The sequence below is a fragment of the Aythya marila genome (assembly GCF_965140915.1).
Source record: "Aythya marila genome assembly, chromosome: 3".
NCBI lineage: Eukaryota > Metazoa > Chordata > Aves > Anseriformes > Anatidae > Aythya > Aythya marila.
Window position 1 is genome coordinate 77,625,785 of NC_139044.1, and position 16,020 is coordinate 77,641,804.

Genomic DNA, 16,020 nt, shown 5'->3' on the forward strand with positions numbered 1-16,020 from the left:
TGGTCAGAACAATTAGCGTGAAAGATGCTGTTTCAATTTTATGCCTCAAAGGCTCCAGCATTTCAAGTGAAAACCAAAATTAACTAGAACAGAAATAAATATTAAAAAATACTAGCTCAGCACACTTTGCATGTCAGAAAGGAGCTTATTTCTAACTCTCTTTTCAGCTTTCTGGAAATGTATAATTTAGACAACTCCTAAGGGGTCCAGAGCAGATGGCTATGAAATTCTGAGAGGATCTGCCCAGGCAGATTCAGATATCCAGGCAGAGATGACTGCTTTGACGTTCAGGCATAATGATTATCTGTGGTTATCAGTTGAAAGTATCAGATAGGTGTGCCACACACCTATCTGCTGAGCTTTTTCTATTAATGTCAGAATAATCCTGTATCTTCAGTATGACAGTTCTTACAGAAAGGCAGGTCTCGCTGCCTTCATTCATACAAAATTGTACCTAACAATTAATTATTAATTAACAATGAATAGCCACAGGAAAACCAAGGGACCATTCAGTGCAATTTGGGAGTGGAAGATCCCAGGCTGACTCTGACAAAGAGGAGCATACAGATAACACATGCATTTTGTGTTGATGCAGGTTGATTCCTTGTTTTATCACTTAATTTCTTCCTCTCACCATGTTCACCGGGTTAATGGCATTTCTCTGCTTTTTAGGGTTTTCAACTTTTTTTAGTTTTTCAACCTCATCACACCAAATTACATCAGTCAGGCATATCATTATGTTGTACACTACGTGACAATGCCTCACATGATCTGATGTAATAGAAATGATTAAATTCCCTTTCATTTGCATCTATTTTCATTATTGTAAATGAGGACGTATTCAGATGTAGAAAAAAAAAACATAATTTCCAACAGGTCTTTGGACCGTAGGCATTTTCCAAAGTAACTTGGCTTGCAATAGACTGCATAAGATTCTTCTGAGAAAATCCATGAAGACTCCAGCCTATCTGAAGAGACACTGGTACTTGGTAAAGTAGGATGCAAACTGAACAATGTAAAATGAATCTTTAGCCATTACAGTTAGAACATTCCAGTTATTTAAACTTATTTTATTCCTTATAGTTTCCATTTAGAAATCTGAGATTCATCTGGAATTTATTTGTACTGCTCTTTTCTTTGTCATGGGTGGACTTTGGTCCTTGTTAGGTCTAACTTCATTCTCTTTCCTTCTTTCCTACTACCTTTTTAATATCTTCATCTGCTTCCTCCTGGTTTTGTTTACCTTTCTTTTCCGATTTAGTTACAGTCTGAAGTGCCTTCTCCTCCTTAACTTTCGGTTTGGCCTTTATTAACCCAACTTCTGTTGTTTTAGTCTCTGTCTGCTTGACCTTCTCAGGCATCTTTGCTTCTCCTTTTCCATCCTTCACTTCCTTTTTAACTTTTGTTTCCACTTTGGTGCTCTTTACTTTCTTCTCCTCTGCAGGTAATCAAGAAAAAACTTTGTGTCATCCATTTCCCTCAAAATAATATTATTTTATTTTAATAATATTATAAATATATAATTTAATATATTTTATATATAGTTAATATATTTAATATATATTAAATATATTAACTATATATTAACTATATTTAATATATATAATTTAATAATATTTCAATAATATTATATAATATTATTATAATATATTAATAATATTTTAATAATATTGTTTATTTTATATTGTGCAATTACTAAGAAGCATTCTTTCATCATCAACAACTTGCTTGGATCTGATGAAAACTATAATTCCTCCAAGCCAAACAGATATGTTAGATATGTTAGATAATGTTAGATACACACGTTTTGTCTTCAGTCTTGTACCAAGTTTTTGGCTGATACTAGGTAATAGGCTACAGTAAACAACAGTAATCTAATGACAACATGCTAACTTTTATGGCATAAGCTAGGGGAACAAATGTTGGTGATAAAGCAAGCATATTAAAACCTGACTACTAAATATGAAGAACTTTAAAATTCAGAGCAAAACTGTTGTAAGCTGTAAGTATAGTTGATTTAAAGCACAGTTGTTTGTAAGGGTCATTTTTATGTATTAACTCTAGGCCTTTGACCAAGGAGTCTTATGTTCTTGAGTCTTTCTCCACACCAGTTCCCCAATTTGAAAGATTAGTCTGCCACTAAATGGCCCTGCAGTAGAGCGAATTTTCTAAGCAGAATTATCAAATTCTATAATGTCAGTGGTTGACACTACACGGAGGTTGGTGAGACATAGACTTTCCCTTCCACCTTTATAGATCAGTTGCTTTTTCTCATCTGAGACATGGATTCTGGCATTATGTTTCCAGTTCACTTTAGTGGAAAATCCAACAGTAGATTAAAATAATTCAATATGTTTTAAACAAAACATATTTGTGTTGTGTTCACAAATATATTTTCTTCATAGCTTTAAATGTCTCCAGCCTTGATGGAAAACTCTAGTGCTACAAAATCCACATCTTCTATAAGCCTCTGGACTTGTATTTTTATCAAGTCACTAGGCTGACCAGACTGATTTTAGCTACATATAAACTGAGTAGCTCTACCAATTCTGAAACAGAAAACATACAGAAAACAGATATAATGGACAGGTATAATTCCTACTTTCAAACAAAGCTATGACATGACCAAATATACTGTTGGACAATGAAGAAAGAAGTTCCTTAACTAGTTATAGAAAAAAATGTGTATGTCATAATCTACTTTTTTTTTCAGGGTAATGAAAGTTCATATCTCTACTTTAATTCCAATCTGAAATTTCAACAGGTTTAAAAGGGATTATCCATAGAACTAATCCCTGGATGTTCTAAAGAGATTTTGATTATTTCAAATTATAGTGTCATGTAGCAGATTTTTCATACACATTATTTCACACACATACTCTGCTCTGATAAAATAAAATTTATGAATTTAAATTTATTAATTTAAAAAAATAAAAAAGGAAGAAAGAAGGAGAGGAGAGAAGGAAGGAAGGAAGGAAGGAAGGAAGGAAGGAAGGAAGGAAGGAAGGAAGGAAGGAAGGAAGGAAGGAAGGAAGGAGGAAAGAGAAATAAATACCTTTGGGAGGAGTTTTCTTTTCAGCTTTTTCATGTCTTTCAGGTTTGTCTTTTTGAATTACTAGAAATAAGTACAATTGTATATTAGGAAAAAACAAACAAATGAGAAAATATTGCTAAAACACAAAAACTTCTGTGGAAGTATACAATTCATTATTATTATTACTATTATTTTTCCCTGTAAATGTCTTCTTTTTCTCAGATTCACAAGGGTCAAAAGCTTCAAAATATCTGTTTAAAATAACTTAATCATAAACCAAGTCAGTTGCACAGTTCTGGGGATATTTAGGGAATGTTTACACTATATATTCCAAATTATACAAACTTGCTCTGCTCAAGCTCTGAGCAGACACAGGCTTGTTCTTCCTCTGCTCAAGCCAACAGGAAGCTGAGTGACTATACTAGTCTCACAAAAAGGGGTTTAGCTTGGGCTCACTACAAGCACGGCCACAAATCTGGTGCTCACTTCACGGTCCAGCCTGAGTGAGTTCATGTCTGCACAGGATACACTGTGTAAACACACACTGCTATGTCCCAGAAAAGGTGCCAAAACTATATGTCGTGACTTCTAGTTTTCCTCTCATGGTTGGTATGGACATATTGCTGGAGCAAAACAGCCTTGACAGTTAATTACACTTCTTTCAAGTGCTAACTGCATAAAAGCAACATCCCCTTTAACTGAATCCCAGCTTTGAATTGCTACCTATATGGACTGATAATGAAGTTTGTTTTTGTTTTTATAAGATAGATGTTTCTTAGATGGTGTCTTCAAACAGCATTCATATCACTGAAGTTTTCTGGAGCCTTTAGCAGGGACTAAGTCTTTTTTTATTGGGCATAAAGAAAAATCTCCTGATTATGAGGGAAGTAGCTGACAGCAGCAGACGGTATGTCTGTTCACTCGAATTGGCCTGGACTAGAGAATCCTCATTTCCTAGGGGACTTGAAAAGGTTGAAATGGCTGCCCTATCCTCCTAGTAGCTTATACAGTTTGGGGCAGAACCCAGACAAGATGGAGGTTAACCTGGCAATGGATAGATCATCACATTATGGGCATAAATGTGCCTTAAAAAGCAGCAAAGGTGGTGATTGTTGTAGAGCACTGTCTACCCATGGGGATTCATATTGCTTAGGAACTACTCAACACAGGGTAGCAAGCCTAGATATCATAGATTGCAGCAGCAATCTCCCTAGCTGTAATAGTGGACAAAGGAGCAAGAAGACTAATTCTTCACAAAAATGTCGGGCTAGTGATCAGATTCATGGCTACTTTAAATACATTAAAACCATTAGCGATTATTTAGTTAGCTAGCAGAAGATTAATGGATAAACAGACTGGCTGCTTGTTAGAAGCATCTCAGTGATTCTCAGAAGATATTTGCTTTTCAAAACTACTCTGACACTGTGGGAATTTATTTTCTCAAGCTTATTTCAGTGTGATTTCACTTTATGTATAAAAAAAAAAAAAAATCCTACACTTTCAGGTTATACACTGAAAGTAAAAGAATCTTCCAAATATTAATTTTAAAGACAAACTGGATGATGGCTGTCCTTCAGGTTATTTTAAGTCTTTAAGACTAGTCTTTGTTCCATTTTCTCTCTTTCTTCTCTCCTGCTTACTGTTTTCACATTTCTACTTAGAGTAAGATAAAGTCCAATAAAGCCTTATTTGTACATTTGAATCTATATTGTCTGAACAGATTCAAATCAAACCTAATTAATTCATGTGCCCCATCATCATCAATTTGAATGCCATAAAAGACTGATATTAGATACACTGCATAGTATTTATTCGTGATTTAACTGAGTAAAAGTACAAGACAAAGACTAGAATCTAACTTCGTTATGGAAATATCTGGTTTCCAAAAAGAGATGCATGTAAGAAACACAAAACAAAACAAAAAAACAAAAAACAAACAAAAACAAAACAAACAAACAAAAAAAAAAGAGAAAAAGGAAAACTCCAGAGGGAACAACCAACCAACCAAAACCAAAAAATCACTCAATAATAATTTTTAGTCTTAAAAAATGACACAACAGGTGAATGGATTGGAAATGAATGGATTTTTAAATCTCCCTGTCCAAATCATGGCTAAAGATGGAATTATCAGTCAGAACACTGGGAATGAGCTCTCGTACATGATAATGCTTCAGAATATATGTAATAATTAGTAGACATGTAAATCTTAACCAAAGGCACTTCAGCTGTGGAAGATAATACAAATCATGTACTGAAATGAAAAAACTACAAAAAATAAAGGCAGGGGAATGAAGGTATGGTGGAAGACACAGACTGAGAGACAATATACAGTCTTGCACTCCATCAACTAGACTGAACACTGCTACACATGACAAAGCCTTCTCTGTAGGCAAATTACTGAATCTTATTGTGGAGGAAGCAAATATCAAAGACTGCAAATATAATAGTCATGGGTCGTTCCCTTGCCTTTATTTATTTCTGTAGCTGCACAAGAATGATTTATAATTAACTCTGCAAAACAAGAGAACAGAGAAAGTAATAAAAGCTGTTCAAGACTTCACTCAGAGGCTGATTAAGAACTGCTCAAGCAAAAGTGAGAGCACTCAATGACTGTATAGTGGGGACTAGAAGAGTTTTAAACTTTAAATTCTCATCCTCACAATCTTCCAAACTATATAAGTGATAAAAATCTAAAATTGTACAAAATCCAATAACACTCAGCATTACCTTTAGAAGGTGCTTTCTTTTCGTGTTTTTCTGGCTTTTCAGATTTCTCTTTGTGAATAGCTAGAAATAAACAACAACAATATTAATGGTTATTAAAAATAAGAAATGTTGCAGCTGTGTAAGAAAAAGGAGAAGAAACATAAGAATAATCTAGTCACCATGACTAGACATGGAAAGAAACAGAAAGACTGAATCAGCTGCCACTATCTGATGCTGATGTCAAGACTCATGACCAGAACTTTCAAAGGCTCATGTGCCATCGCTGAGGTCTGTCATCAGCTGAGGGAGGAATGGCCTTTCTGACAATACTGTGATACCATGAAAGAATGTAGTCAAGAAAGAAAAAGTCAGGAGTATTTATGTTGTTTACTATTTTTGTTTAATGGTTCACTTTTGTTCATTATTATTTTTGAGTTTTCTTGTTTATTACTTTGGTTTATTTCTGAAGGACTTTCTGAACTCTACATAATAACTAACAGTTTTTCTGGCTACGAATGATTAAACACTATAATTAATTACAAATGTAATTGCAATGGCATTATAACTAATACTCTTTGGGGCTTTTTGTTTGCTTTTAATTTCTACTTTACAAATTGAAATAAAGTACACTATAGTGACTAGAGTTCTGGCTCAGGTTTTAGAGTACACTTGAGTTGTGCAATAGTCACTGAGTGATGTGTAGTCTGAAATATTTTCTAGTGTGGGCTCTGATCTTCTAATTTTTTTGCTGGTTAATGTTTACACAGTAACCTGTCCACAGGTGTGAAGAAATGACATTTATACAAATTCATATGCATTGAGGTACCCTACCAGTACCAGGCGTGTAAAAACATTCATCTGCCTATTTGACTCTGCCATATGAGTTTACACTAAGAACACAAAAGTGTATGCATGAGCATTGCTACTTACTCTCCAAGCTTGTGCTGATGTTTCAAAAGAAAGTTAGAATTGTTAAAGATAAAGCTGTGCTAGATACCTATTTATTGCAACTACTGAGAGAATATTTAACTACTTAAAGGATTAGTCCTGCCCTTTGTTCCATAATTCAGAATTCCATATCTATGAAACAGCCCTGGTCAGTACCATTATTAATATTAATATACTTTTTTTTTTTTTAAACATGGCTTGCTTCATTACATTTTCTCTTTTCATGTTAGGTGTTTTTCCTGGATGACCGTATTTTCTTAGAAATCATATTTGAATGTTGTGAATGTTGGAAATACTCAGAAATCATTGTGAGATTATACTCATCCAGAGTACAAAATATATTATCTATGATCTCTCCCTCTCAAAACAAAACAAAAACACACACACACACAAAAGACAAAAACAAACAACACAAGCCAACAACAACTACAACAAACCAATCCAAACAAACAAAAAATCTAGAAGGTCTACAAAATGCTAGTCAGTCTGTATGTCTAAAACCCTTTTCTCTACATCACATTTTTTACTAATAAAGTTCCAGTCATTTTTCCAGTCAAGAAGATACATAAATGGAAGTGAAGAAGACATTAGTCCTGAGGTACCCCAAAATACAACATAAATCCTGATATGAAATTTATACCTGTATGCTTCTCCTTTTTTTCAGGTTTCTCTTGCCGTTCTGTTTTGTCTTTATGTGTCACTAGGAAAGAAGAAATGCATTCATATGTCTAAAAATCCCACCACCATTGTGAAACAAACGTAAGAATCAGAAACAATTATACCAAGTTAAACCATAGGAGATGAAATGACAAGCTGTGTTATTCTTGAGCTATCTCATGCACTTCTATACTGCACGCATCATACATGGTTATTAGCAGACAACTGTGACTAACAAGTTACTGCTTATGTTTCAAGCCATGGTACCATTCCCCAGCTGTTTACTACAGTAAGAACCTCGCTTGCAATCGCCTGTTCCTGAAGGCAGTTTTCCGGAAAACTGTCAAGGACAAAGGCAGAGCTCATAGCAAATGCTGCTGCCTATACTAGAATTAGGACATCACCTGGACCACCCCATTTTCTATGAGGCAGAGGCTTGTTAGAACTGGAGTTGGACTTGTCAGTCCTGGAGTATAAGAATGTCACATGCACATGTCTCTGTCACTTGCCAGCTGGCTTGAGGTGGATAACTAGCAATGGATATGGATAGCTAGTAACGGATATGGATAGCTAGTAACAGACACTGGTTGAGATCAGTTCCTGGCAAACGATGATCCCAAAGCCATAATTAGCTTCAAAATAAAAACTAGCATTTTGACAATGAAAATTGCATTATGCTATCCGTCCATTCATATAATATTTTCCACTCACCTTTCTTAGGATTTTAGACAATAATTTTCAAGATAATGGAAAACAAGCATGAGGATTTAACAGCACTTCAGAAAAATCACCCATGAAACTACAGGCTAGCTTTTACTCTATCTCCTGTGGGGATTTCATTCCAGTTTAGTAAAACTCTTTTGTCAAACAGGATAAAACAAGGAAGATTTTTCACAGTACCATGAGTTCCATGTCTGACTGGAAGCAAAAGTAGAAGAGCAAAAAGCATTCAAGCTCTCACTATTATTATTATTATTATTAATTTTACCAATACGGTAATGAAACACCTCAAAGTGAGATCCTGACATATCTGACTGAGTCATTTCTAAGGGTACTTTCTCTATGTCATTAGATAACTTTCCTAAACTTCATCACATAAGTTGATTAGAAGTTAGAATAAGGGTTACTTACTCTATATGCCAAACCTGAAAAATGAACGTTTCAAAAGTAGAAAATAAACATTTGAAATACAGGGACTCAGTAAAAATTTTGGGTTTCTCAGGCACACCACAATGAAATTGGCCTTAGAAAGACACATCCACAACCAAAATTTTAAAATATATTATATAGTCTGAAAGTAATCTTACTACAGTGATTACAGGGAAACTCTACCTGCAGTAGCATTTTAGCAGTAATTGTAGCAACAGTTCACTAAAAAAAACTAATACATTCATCTTGAGATAACATCTAGACACAAGTAATGTCGGGTAGACAGCTGGCGTTATTAAGAGTTATAATTATTATTCTTCATTTGCTTGGGATATGTTTTTTCTTGTTCTTTGAAACATTCCAAAACATTAAAATTTCTTCTCATGTCAAAGCAAATCAAAGATTCTCCCAAGTTTTCTACTAAAGAACGCAAGTCTTAATGACACACTCATGTTACAATATGGGACATTATAATCTCTACTCTATCATTTTGGCAAATCTCAGAATAATAGTCCCTTGTTAAAACCACTCCATTTTCTAGTAATAAATTTTCAGTCTCATAGAAACCTGAACTTACGTGCCTCTCATTAACCTCTAGAGTCAGTCTTGTTATTTTAAATTATTGATATAAAATGCAAAAGGTCCAACCAGAGACAACTAAAAAGGCCTAGTCAATCACAGATTTAAGAAGGTGTACGTTCACTGCAGTTACAAGACGGTCTGAAATAAATCAACTGTGGTTGAATATTGAATCTTTCCTTCTTTTGGTTGATTTGTTCTTCCTGAATTGGTTTCTTCCTCCAGTCTGAGACTTCATTAATCAAACTTTTATGTAAAGGAAATGTTCGTAGAAATCTTGAAGTGTTTTGACAAGTAGGTATGTTTCAACAAAATACCATTTTTGCCAAAAATGCCTCACAAGAAGCAAACTAAATGGTGGCTCTAGGCAACATTTTCATGAGTCGGGGGTGGAAAGGAAGTTGACTCCTACAATAGATAGCCTGTAATTTGTTGTTGGCATACACCGAAAGAAAATTATCAAATCCTCTCTAACACTCTCCCCCAGCACCTCTGAGTCTCGGATAAATGTTTTTTTAAAATCAGGTCTCTGAAGTGGAACACCTCAAGTGGCCATGCCCTGTATGATATAATTTAGTCATTACATTATGTTCTGGAATGTGCCCAAAGATTAATATTATTCTTAGATTTATTCAAGAAGAATAAAAAGACACCTGTTTATGCTCTAGGCATCTCTTTTATTAAAAGTTAATAATAAAGTACAAACTTATTCATTAATTTATGAATATAACTTTAGTCTTTCTGCAGAGTGATGGATCTCAAGTGCTTTTAAAATCCTCATTCCCCTTCTGGCTAGTTTTCATAAAATCTCCTCCATCCATAACCGGGTTTTCCAAATGGGTCTGAGAGTCAATAGATCAGACTGTTTTAATCCACTGGTAAAACAAACAAACAGAAGTATCAAATGCTAAATACATACCTTTTATGGGTTCCTTCTTTTCAATTTTTTCTTGTTTTTCAGGTTTGTCTCTGTGAATTACTAGGAAAAAAAAAAAAAAAGAAACAGTAAATCCATAATCTCCAGGTATTATGTATTACACTTATTACTCCACCAAAATAATTAAAGAAAAATTCTGTAAAATTTTGGCTGAGTAACAGACACTAGATCTTGTATAGAGTTTCTCAATGTCAATATTTAATTCCGGGTCCAGGAGAAATATTATTTACTCTAAACAGTCTTAAAATGTTGGACAATATTTTGGCAACATAAAAGATTATTCAGCAACCTTAATCTGTGCAATCTGGTTTGGTCCCATTACACAGGCACCCTGACCCTAAGACTTCTGATGGATTAAATTATTTTCAGTCCTTGAGAGCATTGCTTTTAATTTATTTTATTTATTTTATTTATTATATATAAATATTTATATATTTATTATATAAATATTTTATATTCATATAATTTATATATATATTTATATATATTTATAAATATATAAATAAATATGGAAATAATTATTATATTTTTATTTTATTTATTTATTTTATTTAGATTTATTCTTAACAAAATAAATAAATGGTTAGCATATTGCTTTCTGTGTTTTTTTTTTTTTTTTCTTTTAGATGTTGCTTCAGCCATAGGATGGATTTACAGGACTACATTTCTTTTATTAAAAGTGTATCTTAAGAAAGAACAGCTGTTTCAAGGACAGTCAACTACATGTCCTGCTGGCAGCAGGCAAATTTGAATCCTTGTGGACTCTGTTTTCCACTCAACTTTTAGACCATATTTATGGACATGGTTATATTCCATATCCCAGTTATTTAGATAGGCACTTTCCTTGCCAATCTCCACTTCTAAAAGACCAGCATTTTTTGTTAATTTAAGGGAGAAAATATTTTCTTTGCAATGCTCAAGTTTCTGTCAACAAGTAAACCACAGAAGACACAATCCTGATTAAAGACAACTGCAAGTTTTATACACAAATACAGTGAAATTTTTATATACATTAATTTCATCAGCTTTGCAGCAAATGTAACTTCATAGATGTGCAAGCATATTTTTTGTTGGCTAAATATTTCTTCATTAAAAAATAGATCTATGTCTTTAAGAAAATATCATTATAAACATTCCATAATTTCATTACATTGGTAAATGTGTTTGCATTATCCAAATACATTTCCAATCATAACAGGCAAATCATTGTTGATAACAATTAGCAGAACATAAGAAAGAGATTGCAAGGAGATTTTTCAAAGCTTTTAAGGAATCTGGACAGCTAATTTACACTTTTTTTAAAAAAAAAAAAAGAAAAGAAAAAAAAAAGAGGCTGTGAAGAACACACAAGCAATAACATTGAATGAATATTATTGCGTGAATGACAGACTTTAAGTTAACCACTTGCTTTAGGACATCTAGTAGCATACCAAGAAAAAACACTCTGCTCTCTCAGTATATTCTGTAGAACTTGAACTGTGAATTGTATGAGAAACTGTAACGTGCTCTTAACATGGTCTTATTGTTTGCATCTGTATTAACAAGTGCAAGAACTGTGCAACATATTTCAAGTCTGCATTGTCAATTTTGGATGGGACAGCAGCAGATTTTTGCAAATAGTTCTGTGATGGTTAATGGTTGTTAAACATGAACACATTGGACAGTCCTTATAGTCACTATGTCAAAAAATATAGCTGAAATGTGCAACAATAAACTGGCAATAAGAAAACTGTCTTTTAGCCATTGAACATCAAACTTGTGTAAGGGAGGCAAACCACCCTTTAAAAGTTTTGTTGTTGTTGTTTTTTGTGTGTATGTGTGTGTGTGTTGTGGGGAGGAGGGGTATGTACTGAATCTCAGCAGACATTAAAGTGGACAATTTAAGGTTACTTCAAGTCATCAAAAACTTACAGAGGACACAAATGTAAAGAAATATTAATATTTGTGCAGACTCCAAGGTAAAAACACAAAGAGATCAGTTGGCTCCTTCTTGAGAAATAAAACAAGCTTGACATATCTGGGCAGGAAGCCTGGAATGTGGATAAGCAGAGACTAGGCTGGCAAAAGCATGAACTATTTGTCTCTTTCCCATGATAGGCTGAAGGTGGATCCAAGAGCCCTATTCTGGGTGTTGATATCACCAAAGCTTCAGAGTTTGCTAATCTCAGACTTTAATATAAAATTACCATTACCTCATATGGATACTGTCAAGAGCTATGGCTTTGGGGTAGAACCTTATCTATAAAGGGCAGGTGTTGCCAAAAATTAAAGGATTCATGTTTCACAGCTGTGATGACTGGCCATTTTTACATCTTCAATCAAAGTGCCCCAGGGACGCCAAAGTCCATTGAAGCTTTTGATCTGACAAACTTTAATATGATTTTTCTTTTCTACATTAACTCTGTATTCTCCCATTCAAATGCTTTCATGTTCAGCTTTATATGTCATTCTGAAAACTCTCTCATGTAAATTACTTCACCGTCTACAGATCTTTTCCAGATTTAGTCACCTGGATATCTATTCTGTTGTAAAGGGCTTAATGCATGCACTTTTTAAAGTTCCCAGAGCTTAGAGGAAAGAATTAAGTTGGAATTAGAAATAAGGCAGGCTAGCCATATAGCCATGTTTTGGGGAAACAACCTAGAATTAATGCAAATATTTTTGCATATATAAAAAATAAAAGAAAGTACATATTTCTTTTTCTAAATCAAGCACTCTTCAACTGAAAAATGCTGAAGATAAAACTGCTCAACTAATTTTAATTCAACCATTTTATTTGCTTTATGACATACTAAGTTATTAAAAGATCATCTCTTTTATTTTATTTTTTTAATAGCATATTGGGTTCATCCAGAGAAAAATAACAATGCATTTGCTTTCATAACAATTGCCTAAGTTAAAATTTTCTCACAGCTTAAAGGAATTTGCTTGGACTTGCTTGCAAATACCAATAAAAAGCATAAGTTCAGAATGAACTGTTATTAGCATTGGAAAAAATATAATACTCTAACCTAATTTTCACTAACCTAGATTTTGGAAATTGCTGAAACATTTTTATATGACTTTGAATGAAAATTCAGCCAGAGGCAAAAAGCCAAGCATGAAAAAATTCATCCTTCATTACTGGAGTGCGTTAAATTTATAAATAATCTAAAATAGGAGTTTATAATGGAAAATTTTAAGGTAATTTAACAAGGTATTCTGAATTTAATCAAATAAGAATATTTCTGTTTACTTCACATAAAATTTAAAACAACAAGCATAGTATATATGTGATATTTTCCAAATTTTAGTCATCTAGTGCTATATTTGATTTGCATCAAATGGAATGGAAGACAGTGATTGGGGATGAGATTTATTTTTTTAATTAAAGTGTTTGAGATAGAGTATTTGATAACATTTCCAACCCCACTGCCGCCCCCCCCAAAAAAAAAAAAAAAAAAAAAGGAACTTCAAAGGGATGTAATAAGGAGGAACTAATTCCACATCTAAGCTAAGTAAAAAGTTTTCAGCTGAGTAAGTCCATTGCTTAGCATAAAGCTATGTGATGGGTGCATAATGCATGCAGTAGAGGTTGCTTGCTCCAGCTAAGTGCCTGTCCACAGAGCAGCACTCACAAAAGTTAAGATAAATGAACTAATACAATGAAGTTAGAATGCATTAGTCAGACAACATTAAATCTCTGAGTAGATACTTCTATTCGGAAGCTGAGTAACCTTAGATGGCTATAACTTAATCCTTCTTGAAAGAATCTTCCATAAAAAAAAAAAAAAAAAGGGGGGTGGGGAGTGTGCTTGATCTGCAAAGGGGCACAAACTTCCAGGTCCTAAACAATATTCCAAGGAAATCCCAGCAATTTAGGAACTGTGAAGGCATCTGCATTCATTACAAACCACTTCAATTACCTGTAAAGAGGGAAGAAGCTTGCCTGGAACTTGGCCACACCTGCCCCAAATGGCACCAGGCATGCACGTGCTCTGCAGCACCAAACTGTAAGATGGATCTAGCCCTTCAACACTAGGTTTAAATGCCTATGTAAGAGCAAGACAATTTCCTGTGCGTTACAATACAATTTAAAGTTAGATTTAACTGCAGCAGTCAGAGGGCATTACACCCATCTGAACTGACGTTTGAGTTTGCCAGCTACTGGTGATGGTCAAATTACCTGCAAGCATTGGCTTTACTCTGGGCTTCTCTCAGCCCATGTGGCTGAACTGATACTTGACAGCTGTGCCTGAAATGCTGCAGCTGTATTGCTACCAGTACCCATGTAACCTAGTTTATAGTGGCCTCAGATGAATCTGTAGTCATAAGTCTAGAAATCAAGACAGACAGCCCCTGTATCAAGCCTAAATATGCTACTTTACTTGCTAATCTTGTCAACTTATTTTGGGTTTCTGGTACACTGTAGATTTGTATGGGCCAACTCCTTTTACCTATTTATTTGTCTCAAATACCATATATTTACATAAAATTAAATTATATGGACACTTTATGTTTGTCTTCATGATCATATAATTTACCCATATGCCAAAACATAGCCAGCTTTACTCTGTAATATTTGCATTACTTGTACAGCCCTACTGTGATTAGGGTAGGAGAGACAGGTATGTGCTATGCATAGTAAGTGAAATAGTTTGGAAATGACTGAAATATATTTGTGAAATCAGGTCAAATTCAGAGATACTTTCTGCCAAAACCAGAGAGGATAGTACTAATTTCAGAGGCACATGAGTGTCTTTGCTGAAATCACAGTCTTTTTTTTTTTTGTGTGTGTGTGTGTGTGTGTGTGTGTGTTTTAATATATGACTCTGAGAGGTAGCATTTCATCATCACATTGTCTTCTTCCATCCCTCACTCCAACAGCAATGTATTAGTGAAGTACATACAGGAAAAATCACAGTACCTTTTTCAGCGTTGTGATGATGTTACGTTGACTTTAGTGTGAGGAATTCTTATTCTTAGTGTAAGTGAAGTTTATGAAGATTGTTGATGAATGTATACTTTAATGACAGTTTTGAACCTTTTGCCATGACTTCTCAAAGTCTGTGAGCTATTTTTATTCCAGTGGTACAGGTTATTTCATTGTATTGCTAATATCTATTTTCCATAAGAATTAGAAATTCTTTTCTCAGTCCATTTGGGTTATCATTAGGTTTTCTCTTTGACAGAAATTACACTCTTATATATATTTATCTCAATATATTCTGTTATTGTTCTTCCCTCTTGCTGAAATATCGGATAGTTACCTCTTATTCATTGGCAGCAACAGTAATAAAAGCTATAGCACCTACATCTTAAACGGTGCCTTCATCTGTAGCTCTTAAAGTCTTGCAAAAGCAGTATATATCATTATATTGCAGGAATTGCAGGACAGCTGTGGCTGGCTGGGCACTGCGAAAGCCCCCATGCAGCAGGCTCAGCACTGAGGCCAGGCTGGGCTGTGTGGGGCTCAGGCTGGAAACCCCAAGGACTCTTCCAGAGTGGCCTTCCTGGGCAGCCCGTGCCATGGGGAGAAAGTTTCTCCCTGTATCCCACCTGAATCTTGCTTAGTACAGCTGAGCCTCCTCGTGTCTCTGGCTCCTTCCTCTCCACCACCTCTCAGCCTGCTCCAGGCTGCTCCTAGGCCAGCCCCGGTCCACAGCCTCTCCTTTCAGGACAACTGCTCCAACCCCCATCATGTCAGGGGCTCCATACTGAGATCACCCCAGTTTATCCATGTCTTTGCCTGGGAGGCCATGGTATCTAGAAGCGGTCTCATGAATGCTGCATTATGAGTGATAATCACCTGCTTCCATGGGCAGGCCATGCTCCTGCTCACACAGCTCAGGGTGCTATTGGCCCTTGTGGAAATGCTAATGCATCCAATACCAAATTGTAAAGACCCTATTTTGTAGTGAATTTATGCTTAACACATACATGTAATCACAAAATTTCACTGCTCTTAAGAATGAAAAAATGTTTTGTTGAATCAGTTCTCAGTGTATTTCTGCTTTTCAAAGTTGACTAA

General features: G+C 34.7%; 1 protein-coding gene across 17 annotated transcripts in view; it reads right to left on the minus strand.

Moving 5' to 3' along the window:
- Positions 1-16,020, minus strand: part of TRDN (triadin) — a 246,932-nt gene that overhangs the window by 158,969 nt on the left and 71,943 nt on the right. For all 17 annotated transcript variants that reach the window (XM_082757682.1, XM_082757677.1, XM_082757685.1 and 14 more), the window contains 5 exons: positions 9,993-10,052; positions 7,329-7,388; positions 5,762-5,821; positions 3,056-3,115; positions 1,244-1,438 (listed from right to left, as the gene is read on the minus strand). In XM_082757682.1, coding sequence (XP_082613808.1) covers positions 1,244-1,438; positions 3,056-3,115; positions 5,762-5,821; positions 7,329-7,388; positions 9,993-10,052 — 435 coding nt within the window. The remainder of the gene's footprint in view (positions 1-1,243; positions 1,439-3,055; positions 3,116-5,761; positions 5,822-7,328; positions 7,389-9,992; positions 10,053-16,020) is intronic.